Below are 12,379 nucleotides of genomic sequence, written 5' to 3' on the forward strand. Positions count from 1 at the left end.
TATGGACAATATTTCCTAGATTATATTTTGAAAATGAGCTGGAAAGATGACTATTATTTCGCAATTTAGAAAAAATGCATCAACTTACCTCGTGAAATGGTTATTTATGTTCAGCTTCTTCAACGGCATCTAATGGGTGTATTTCTGTGGGTACTTCTTAAAATTTTTATATGTAATAGTTATAGAATATATACGAGGACTTTACCGGCTGGTATCAGCGCATGGGGCGACAACAAGGGTCAATCATAGGAAATTAATCGAGACGGAACGTCGAGATTAATTTCCATGATTGACCCTTTTGTCGCCCCATGCGCTGATACCAGCCGGTGAAGTCTGAGTATTTATTCTGTAACTGTTTTATCGCATGACCATCACGACTTTTTTCTTGCTTTATTTAAACATGTAAAACACCAGTACACGGAACATCAGTATGCAGTATACTGTATCAACAGTCCTAAAGTTTCAGCCTGTAACAATGAAAGACAATAAAAGATAAACTTCAAATAAAGTTTATAATAATGTTTTATTGCATGAGCATATATACAAATGTGTAAATATGAATTACATTTGTAAGTATAATATATAAATACTTCAAAAACACTTAATTAAGGACAACAAGAACCAAAAAAGGGTAATGCTGCAGTACAAATCTAGGAAATCAATTACTGATTTTTTGTCAGTCTTCATTTCTTAAATTTATTTATCTCTTTGTTTTGTTATTCTAATACAAATATAGATCATAGATGTATTGTGTCTTTAAAGTTTAATTAAATTTTAATGTTTTTAACTGATATGTTACCAAATCCTTTAATATGGAAAGATAAAACTAGAAGTATCACTGATTGTGATTCAACCAATGTCCTTCTTAGAAGTTGGCTTGCATAGCTGGAAAAAGGAGTATTTTTGAGGCATAAAAGGACACAATTCTACAGAAAAAACATTATAGTATCAGAATATTTTGTCAGCAGACACCTTTACTAAAGCAATATTTCTAAATGTAAAAAATATACTAATTTCATCTAACAGACAAGGAAAAATGAAGCATTCCCTTTTATTACTTATAAAAGATTAACACTGTTTTCACACAATGTTTTAACGTAGATCTCAGAGCTTTAGTATACAGATAATAATTTGATTAATCTCAAAAAAGTACATTGCATGCAATGTAAATAAAAAAAACATAAAATATATAATAAATATTTAGATGATAATATACAAATACAATCAATTTATTGGATTTCATTTTTTTCAGACAGAAATTCTATGAAAATGAAAAACAAGAGGGCCATGATGGCCCTGAGGTCGCTCACCTGTATATAGGTCCCCCCCCACCCCCGGGCCAATTTTTACCCAAGGGCTTTTATTTGTTTATTTGAACAGACTTGGTAGACACCCATAAGAAGATGTTTCATGCTAAACATCTAAGTTCTAGCTCATTGGGTTTTTTAAAAGAAGATTTTTAAAGTTTTTACTATACACATATAGTTTAAAACAATGACACCCCTGGGGCAGAGCCAGTTTTGACCCCCGGGCTTTTATTTGAACAAACTTTGTAGATATTTACTTAAAGATGTTTCATGCTTAATATCTAAACTCTAGCTATTTGGGTTTTTTCAAAGAAGATTTTTAAGTTTTTGCTATTATAACACATATAAGGAAAATCAATGACCCCCCCCCCCCCGGGGCGAGGCCAGTTTTGACCCCAGGGCTTTTATTTGAACATACTTCGTAGACACCCATTAGAACATGTTTCATGCTAAATATCTTAGCTCTAGCTCTTTGGGTTCTTTAAAAGAAGATTTTTTAAGTTTTTACTATATGCATATAGGGAAAATCTATGACCCCCTGGGGCGGGGTCAATTTTGACCCCAGGGCTTTTATTTGAACAAACTTGGTAGACATTCACTAGAAGATGTTTCATGCCAAATATCTAAGCTCTAGCTCTTATGGTTCTTTAAAAGAAGATTTTTTAAGTTTTTACTATATGCATATAGGGAAAATCAATGACCCCCCGGGGCGGGGCCAATTTTGACCCCAGGGTTTTAATTTGAACAAACTTGGTAGACACTCACTAGAAGATGTTTCATGCTTAATATCTTAGCTTTAGCTCTTTGGGTTCTTTAAAAGAAGATTTTTTAAGTTTTTACTATTTGCATATAGGGAAAATCTATGACCCCCCGGGTCGGGGCCAATTTTGACCCCAGGGCTTTTATTTGAACAAACTTGGTAGACATTCACTAGAAGATGTTTCATGCTTAATATCTAAGCTCTAGCTCTTACGGTTCTTTAAAAGAAGATTTTTTAAGTTTTTACTATATGCATATAGGGAAAATCAATGACCCCTCGGGGCGGGGCCAATTTTGACCCCAGGGCTTTAATTTGAACAAACTTGGTAGACACTCACTAGAACATGTTTCATGCTTAATATCTTAGCTCTAGCTCTTACGGTTCTTTAAAAGAAGATTTTTTAAGTTTTTACTATATGCATATAGGGAAAATCTATGACCCCCCGGGGCGGGGCCAATTTTGACCCCAGGGCTTTTATTTGAACAAACTTGGTAGACATTCACTAGAAGATGTTTCATGCTTAATATCTAAGCTCTAGCTCTTAAGGTTCTTTAAAAGAAGATTTTTTAAGTTTTTACTATATGCATATAGGGAAAATCAATGACCCCCCGGGGCGGGGCCAATTTTGACCCCAGGGCTTTTATTTGAACAAACTTGGTAGACATTCACTAGAAGATGTTTCATGCCTAATATCTAAGCTCTAGCTCTTACGGTTCTTTAAAAGAAGAATTTTTCAGTTTTTACTATATGCATATAGGGAAAATCAATGACCCCCTGGGGCGGGGCCAATTTTGACCCCAGGGCTTTTATTTGAACAAACTTGGTAGACACTTACTAGAAGATGTTTCATGCCAAATATCTAAGCTCTAGCTCTTATGGTTCTTTAAAAGAAGATATTTAAAGATTTTTCTTTTGGTTGCCATGGCAACCAGAGTTCTGCATGGAATTAAATTCTTTGAACAATTTTTAAAGATGACCACCAAAGGAACATTCCTGTGAAGTTTGGATGAAATTGGCTCAGTGGTTTATGAGGAGATGTCATTTAAAGCAAAAGTTTACGGACGGACGCCGGACGGACGGACGCCGGACGAAAAGCGATCACAAAAGCTCACCCTGTCACTTTGTGACAGGTGAGCTAAAAAAACTATAAACTACAAGTACTATGATTACAAGTGGAACAAAATAGATCTACAGAAAACATTTAAAATCATTCAAGACAAGTAAAGTACATTTCATGCAAAAAACAGCAGAAAAATAGAGAATATAGTCAACATCACAATGCAACCAGTGCTAGAACACACAATGTGTGCAAATGTGTGAGATCAAAACAAAGATAACTGGATATAATGTACTCGATCAAAATGATTATGAATAGTAAATAAAAGACAATTTATGATATTATTGGTCAATCTAAGCTTTTACATCTGTAAAATATTTTGGTTTGCAAAAGATAAGTGTAAAGCTTGTCTGAATTATAGCATAAAATCACATCATTTTTTATTTTTTCACATCAATGCAATCTTGAACATTATATAAAATACCTTACAACCATAAAAAAATCAGCTGGTTTGATACAGTTTGTGTGCAAAGTATGGGGTATTTACAAAACCTTCTTGACTATATAAATATTTGTATATATTAATGAGGGGTAAAATGAAATTAATGCTCAACTTTATTCCATCTGGCATGGATAATGATTCTATATGACCAAATTTAAATGGAGGATATGAACGTTTAGGTAAGTAACAACAACGTCCAATGTTTAGATTACACTGTCAATTTTTCAGATGACATCGTCTACTTTTAGATGAGAATGTCAAATTTTAGATGATATGTCAACTTTAAGATGAGAGTTGGACATGAGGACATTTGGATGATAATGTCAAATTTTAGATTAGGATGTCAAGTTTAAAGATGAGAATGTCAAGTTTTAGATGACAACACTTGCAATATGAACTTGCAATATGAATTTGCAATTTTATAATGAGGAAGTAAAGTTTTAGATTGCACTGTCAACTTTGAAATGAGATTAAAGATAAGGTTGTCCACTTAAAGTTGTGGTTGTCAATTAAATTAAAAATGGTGATGTCAAAAGTAGTTAAGTACATGTAGAGTGCTACATGTGCACATTTTCTATATCATTTATTGATATTACAGAGATATTTTGGTTAACATTAGATTAACATTTGTAATTCATTATCTATATGAAATGATTTATAAATTGTATATAAACCATACACAATTACAATAAAATCACCTTAAACTAAGGTTTTAATCAAAGACATTCATAGTGAAAACCATTCTTCAAAATATACAGACATGGTAAAATAAATCAGCATTAAAGGTATATTTTGTCAAGATATATTTTTGACTTCTATCAATGAAATCATTCAACATTTAGCAATTCATCTGCTTATAAATTCTACCTATCATAATATTTTGATAAATTATATATCAATTATTTATGCCAATGTTCTCAAAACACTAACCTTTACAAACTTTGAAATGAAGTTTTCATGAGAGTACATGATATGTCATGATAAACATACAGCAGTTATATACTGCAAATATCAGACTTATGATCATTTTATGATTAGAAACATGAAAGACAATAAATTATGCAAAATTTCCCATTCCCCTGCACCAACTTATCCGGTAATCATACTCTTAGACTACTACACTGAGATTAAGTAAATGTATTTAGATATCATTAAACTTATTATAATACCAGAAGACATGTTTTTCTCTTTACCATTCATATATTATGTATATGGTAATTTCAATACTGAATTATTGAACAAACTGAATAAAATTATGTTATGCAAGCCTTTGGCAAGTATTATATTATTTTATTAAATTTCTTCATAAATAGAGGATATTGAAAAAGTGTAAGTTCAATACTGAATTTATTGCACAAGTTGAATTAAATTATATTATGCGAGCCTCTGGCGAGCATAATATTATTTTATTCAACGAGTGCAATAAATTCAGTAATGAACTTACACGAATTTAATATTCTATTTATCACATACCCAAAATAAAGACCGTTTAAAGTGAAATAAGAGTCATTTTTCATTGACACGCCTATAGATTTACGCTAAACATTTAGCGCATCTTTACACTATGTTTGTATAACGCTAATGACGTCACGTCAAAATATATGCATAGCCATGCCAATACCATATCTACGGAGTCGCAAAATCGGCACGGGTGAGTGATAAATTTAAATTTTGAACCTACATGAAGATAATATTTAATTTATCACATTACCCAAAATTAAGACTGTTGTAAGTGAAAAAGAATCAATTTTCATTAATGCACCTAAAGTGTAATGCTGATACACTATAACTGTATAATGCAAATGATGTCACATCAAAATAAATACACAGCTGTCTAATACCAGTTGCAAAAGTGGTATGGGTATGTGATAAAATTGCTTGTTGTTATCTATACAACATGCATGTAATTAACTATGGAAGTACGTCCCACTTAACAGCATATCTTAACTTTACAAAATAACACTTTCTGTTCCACATAGGATTTCCTGAGTAATTGCACTTTTTCATGTTTTTCTGTTGTATTATAGATGCTCCATAACTCTACAAACAACAGCAGCAGTATCCTCATTGCCTAATATATGTGGTAATCCTGGCCACATATATACATAATAATAAGCTACAAGTCCTGTACTCTCGGGTCTTTAGGAAAACTAACTTGCTGTACCCCAGCTTTTTTAAGTAAATCATTAATTGGTGCATGATCTATCTGGTTCCTATCTATGTGAGTGTAATGTACAACTTCTCCTGTAAAAAAAATAAGACAAAATGATATTTTAAAATAAATGTTACAAATGATTATATTCTAAACATGTGCTCTTTTTACTTTTATGTTTCAATATCAGAATTTGACATCCATATCATGTGTGACTTTGACTTGTGACAAAACATAACCAATTTCAAGAAAAATACACAATATTAAACCTTTTAAGTTATAAAATCCATCATTTAATCCATCACTTATATATGTATTGAAGTAAATTATTTTGATCTTTGATCTTCTGATATTATCTTGAACTTTAGAAAACAAATATACAAATACATACAATCAATTATGAAGGCTGTATGAAGACTGTGTTACTCATTTTCATAATTTGTTATGTTTTGCTTGTTATATGTTATATACATATAAATAAGCTCAGATTACATTATTTACATTATCTACATGTTTGCAGAGATAAAATAAAGAAGAAAAGTACATGTATCAAGTCTAGTTAGTCTACTCATAGAGAAAAGCCAGGTCCCTACAGCCTTATGTATTAATCAATTATTTAGACAACAATTTGTTACTTCATTTATCACCAACAGGATTAGACAGACTAAATGATAATCATGACAAGATATTGGCCATATCATATGGGCCTGTTCAAAATGTGTTCTTACAATGAAGAGAACAATTAACAAAGTAACATGATTTTCAACAATAATAAAGGTGCTACCATTAAGACAATATGAAAATTTTTTGTCCAACTTCTTTCTTTAATGTATGAATAAAGTAGTTCCATAGTAAAATGTAGCATAATGAGTGTCAGTAAAACAAATATTACAAAACATGACTGTGATCTACAAACAAAATGCATTGAAAGAAGCAAAAAGTGGAAAAAGTAACTGAAGCCACAGCCAGTAGATCTTTCTCATATAAAAAGACTTATGTAAACACTGATAATCTAATACTCTATTTTTTTCTCCTAAAAAAAGTGTAGATACATGTACAATGTATATAATAACTAGTTTCAGATAAACACTCAGAGAATTATTTTATAACTTTATATAATAAAAGCCTATAATTACACAGATGCTGTACATGACATACACCTGTCATAGTCGCTATGTCAAAAGATACATATGGTCAACATATTTAAATAGGTTTTGGAGTAACAATCCTGACAAATAAGTTCCTAAACTTACCTGGCCCAATTATAAAAGCACCCCCTTGTTGTTTTACATCTCCTTGCCATTCCTGAACACGCATTATTTTCCACATTCCTCTTAACACACCCATTAATGAATTCTGTTTTACATGTTTGCTTTCTAGAATAAGAACATAAAAAATATACTTTAAAGTTGCACGCCTCAAGAAAAGCCAAAATTTATATTGCAAGAAAATCAAACTTAAGAACATTGTACTACGATTTTAAGAGGAGATTAAATTAATAATTTACATGTTATGTGTGACTTGTTTTGCATTACTTATCACCATATTTCTACTATGTGACTAATACTATATGGGGTATTTTTACATATTTTGACCTCTTTCTTGTGATTTATGTAGATTGTAAGAGCCATTTGCAATGTGAAAATTACTTTTTTTTATTTACTTTACTTTTAAATACATTTTCGTAATTAGCATTGGTGATCTCCAGATCTCGAACTGACCTGCCTTAATTTTAAAGGATTTCAAAAAGTTCAAGTTAAGCATGAATATGCAGACTAGAATGACTTAATGGCTTTCACCAACCAGAATTAGCATTAGCATTCAAAGAACTAATGAAGTCAACTTTCTGGAGTAAACCCTAGTTTGATTTCAAATCACACTGACAATGTTAACGACCCCAATAATGCATATAATACTGCAAAATTTTGATATAAAACTGACTTACTGCTAACATCTGTAGGCTCTAAATCCTGACCTAATTGTAACTCCTTATACAATTCTCTCTCAGGATCACAGTAAAATGTGTAATTGAAACCAGTTTCCTTTTTAAAATCCTGAAATTTAAAACACACAAACTTTAAAATCAAATTATCATAAGTAATTATCAACAACACTGAATGTTCTGGTAAAGTCTTTACTCCCACAAATGATAATTTTCTATCTATCATACTGTAGTGAAAGTTTGTAAAACTTAAGTGTAAAAAGATCACTTGTTATAAGAGACCACTTAGACTCTGGTAAAGAGCAGCAAACTTGCAGTTAAATTACAACGTCTGATAAATGTATAAATTGTATATATGGTATAAAGTTGTTATACAATAACTTTACATGTATTGAGCCAAAGATAATGCTTTTTGTCTAACACCTTGCCATGATGATCAAGTATTCAAAGTTTCTTCTTGATACCTTGCTAGTAGTTTCACAAAACTTCTAATTTAAAAAGGTATGTAAGACATATAGAATAACTACCCTGTTCCAAAACTTTGCCTTATCATGGTAGGCAAATATTGTGAATTTCATATTAATACATTTAGTTTTAAAATTATTCTATTAATAAGCAATTTTAACAAATATTCTATGTTAAGAAGGGGAAAACACTGCAAACACAGGGTGAGAAAAATGTGCTGCCTGACCGTGACTTGAACCCGGGACCCTTGGAATACCGTTTTGCAGCTAACTCCAAAAATAATGCCCATTGTCTTACACTTCATCTTGCATTTTACTTCAAGTTTCATGTTGATATATTTAACATGTTTGAGTAATGGTTTATATGACAATGACACAATAACATTGATGCAACAATCATAATAGGTTTTTTCATGACAAATGTATATTCATGGAACACTTAAATTAAATACATGTTAATACAACATAATTGAGAACATTCCCAATCAAGAGGTTCAACCACACCATCTTAATCAAATAAAAAAAGGACTGCTATATCTTATAAAATATATGAAGTACTTACATTGATAAATTTATATGGTGCTGGTCCAATGGCCACCAGTCTTACATCAGAAGCTTGCAAGTACTCTAATGGTATCATACCCAGGTCCTCCACATAGTCCTTTGTTACAAAATCCAACAAATGCTAAGGAAGAAAAGCAATGTCTGATATTTAAATTATTGAGGACACACAGGCAGCCTGTTTCATTTATCATTATGAGAATAATAGACATCCATGTACATAACAAATGGACTTTTCCAGTTTTAGTGGTGAAACTTTTTTGCCCAACTATTCACAGTTTGAGTATGAGCATGCAAATTATACAACATAATTAAGCAATGCAATAATTATATATATGGATAATATTATAAACATTACTAAATATAAGAATAATTATATATATGGATAATATTATAAACATTACTAAATATAAGACATAAATTATATATAACTATAACATTCAGCTTACAAACCACACTGTTTCTAATTAAAATGTTTGAATATGCATAAAAAATAAAGTTGCAAATATGAAAATTACCCGAACAAATACAATAATAGTTTTCTGCATTTTATAAATGTCTCCAAACTTGATTTTGTTCCCCATTCCATCATACACTATTTTGTCCCTAAGCTTCTCAAAGTCCACAGTGTACTCGGGTTCTTCTGTCCTGGACATTTTCAAGTCATCAACTGTCTTCAGAATTCCTTCTTCATTAGGATCTGTGACAACATCTTTTTCATCAGCCATTTTTTTGTTATTGTTATTTGACTAGACAACGAAAACTGAGCCGGTAGACTATGTTATTAGTGCAAATTCTCACATGTATTTCGCATGAAATAACATGTCAAAACACAGGAAGTGAACAGGTGATCCAGGGGAGATCACTCTAATTTTCTTGACAGTGTACAAAAATAAAATAATGTCAAGTATTTTCTTTTATTGTAAATCTCTATTTAAACATATTAATATACTTACGATACATGTTCATTATTATAAACATGAAACTTATCACTTACGGGCGTTTAATTTTTACATTTAAAACCGCTAAATAATTCACAATTGAATTACCTCCCTGTCTCTAATAAATGTTTATAATAGCAACGCGTAACTAAGGGGTGTAATGGGAAGCAACCCGTGTGACCTTAAACATATCATGATCTATTTAATAAAGTGTATCATTTACTTCCCTTTAGTGGTTTAAATTTAGTGGGTAACCGAGTCTGCAATTTTCATGTAATTTTGCTTTTTTGATGCTTCCGAGCCGAGGGATCACTTTTTTCCAGAAATTTTCACTTTTTGTTATCCCTCATGATACAAAGACTTGATGAAACCATGGAATATAAATCCGTGATCAAACAGTCTGCAATTTTCATGTTTTTTAAATTATATATTTGTCCCAAAGGGACCCGGCACAGTGTTGGGATAGTGTAAAAAAAGTAATTCTAGAAAACAAATTACACTTTATATATAATATATTATATATATACTCAACATCACTAATTCCGCGTCATCACTAATCTCACGGTAAGGGCATATTTTCATGTGACCAGCATTAAAATTGGTCAGAATTGACATATTTTATTCAAACACCTTAACAACAAAGTTTTTGTGCAAAATAATCTAAATCTATAGATTTTTACGTAAAACTGAACAAACATTTTCAAAACTTCGGCAAAAAAAACAACAATTGTCCATTAAATTTGTGCATACCTCTGAAAACAATCATCATTTTCTAAATGTTTTTTGTGTGTTGAAAAAATAAATTTTGAGTTAGAATGTAAAGATACTTTTAATATTAAAAAATTATGCAAAAATAACATAAAGAAATTTTAACTGAAACATGAAAAAAACTGAAATAAAACACCATTACCGCGAGTTAAATGATGACATACTGTTTTCAAAATGGCCGACACACGGTCTACATCTGACAAATTAAAACTAATTTTGATTGAATATATTGTTGTTTCCTTGTGCCATATAGCAGAAAAATGACTAAATGATACAGTTTATGACAGTTTTTGTAGTGTAAGTTTATTGTTTGTGTTCTTTACTGTTTTAAAGTGTTAAGTACCGTGAACTAAGAGGAGCACAGTATACAATATATTTTTTTTTAATTACTTTTTTACACTATCCCAACACTGTGCTGGGTCCCTGTGATTTGTCCAATAAGATCCTTTCAATTAAAAAAAAAAAATCTTCGGTACTGTAGACACATCTGTACGTACAGTATATAGGCCTACTGTACATACAGTTAAAACATTATCTAGAGCGTTACATATGGATATTCTCTGTTTTAAAAGTCAGCGTATATCATACACTGTGTAAAATTTCAAAAATATTATTTCAAAGACAATAGGTTAATAGATCTACGTGTTAGCAGGGTCTTTCAAATAGAATTTCAATTTAAAAACCCTGCTGTAACGTTAGCAACTCCAGATTCATGCTTATTTTCATGAAAATTTCAATATATAATTAAAACAACATGTAAAGTATTAGGCCTACTTGAATCTTGAATCGTTTTAGTTTTTTTAAACCACAGTAGGCCTACCATTTCTCTCACATTTTATTTTCTTGAAGTATGCTGGCTTCTTGGGTCATGCAGCTTAAAATAAATCTGTCGACTGGCTGCGCCTCTCTTGCATGGCAGTTTACTTAAAGCTGCATGCATACAGTACGCTAATAGGATAATAGATCTATGAAATGGCAATGAATTAAAATAAATGGAATTTAACACAGAATTTGTAATTTGGAATGATGTCACCGAACAAAATTGGATTTCAACCACTAATTATAATTAAATTCAATCTGTCACCCGTCATTAATTGTGTTTATAATTAATGTACAATAGATAAACAAAAAACATAATTTTCGTCCAATACATTTAGAAATGACTCGTTTGATTAGAACCATAATTAATGTTACGAAAAAAGCAATTTGTGCATTTAATTTTTATAAAAAGTAGCTTCCACAACCAAGCAACGAACCCTCTACAGCAACTCGTCACACGTATCATATACTCCAGTCCCTCGGTGCACATAATGATTAAAAAAATAATAATGGGTCAACTTTGATTACATTGATTACAACTACTGAACCGGAAAAAACCTCTATTTTTTCCTTAAGGGTGCACGTGCTTCTGTATATTGGTGTAAGAGGGATCTAGTAGAAACGGGTTGTGAATTTGCATTGACTGGCTAAGACTGCATACCGCCTTGTTCGAGCTGGGAAGACGAAAAGAGTGACATTTCACTAGTTTTTTTTTTTATTTTTTACTATTATTATTTTTGTAGTAATGAGAGGAAAGTTTTCCTCTTTCTTTCACACATGTATACGAGTACATTTTTCGGGACACTCCGTAGCTGTTAAAATAATAAAAATATAATTATAATGTACCATGCAGGACTCTCTTTTCTAGATAGTTGTATCCTTGGTCTATGTACAAATAAATCAAATAAATAAAATTAATGATAATAGTAATTTATTGGGTATTTTAACAATCAGTGAAAATATTTCCAAACAACACAAACATTTGATATAGTTTCTTAGTTTTTTTGTTTTTCCCCTTTTTTGAAAGTTTGGAAAAAATGCAATCTTGTGCAGAATTTTAAGGTGAAAGAGAATTTCTATGTTTAGGAACGAAATGGACGTCATTA

General features: G+C 31.0%; 1 protein-coding gene across 1 annotated transcript; it reads right to left on the bottom strand.

Moving 5' to 3' along the window:
- Positions 1-504: 504 nt before the first annotated feature.
- Positions 505-9,782, bottom strand: LOC132757816 (peroxiredoxin-like 2C). The gene is made up of 5 exons (XM_060749252.1): positions 9,264-9,782; positions 8,747-8,869; positions 7,724-7,832; positions 7,032-7,154; positions 505-5,870 (listed from the first exon to the last, which is right to left on the bottom strand). Exons 1-5 carry the CDS (start codon positions 9,471-9,473, stop codon positions 5,743-5,745), a joined length of 693 nt encoding a protein of 230 aa, XP_060605235.1. The 5' UTR covers positions 9,474-9,782; the 3' UTR covers positions 505-5,742.
- Between the last annotated feature and the right edge of the window lie 2,597 nt (positions 9,783-12,379).

The sequence above is a fragment of the Ruditapes philippinarum genome, unplaced genomic scaffold (assembly GCF_026571515.1).
Source record: "Ruditapes philippinarum isolate M1 unplaced genomic scaffold, ASM2657151v2 ctg252_1_1_1_1, whole genome shotgun sequence".
Taxonomy (NCBI): domain Eukaryota; kingdom Metazoa; phylum Mollusca; class Bivalvia; order Venerida; family Veneridae; genus Ruditapes; species Ruditapes philippinarum.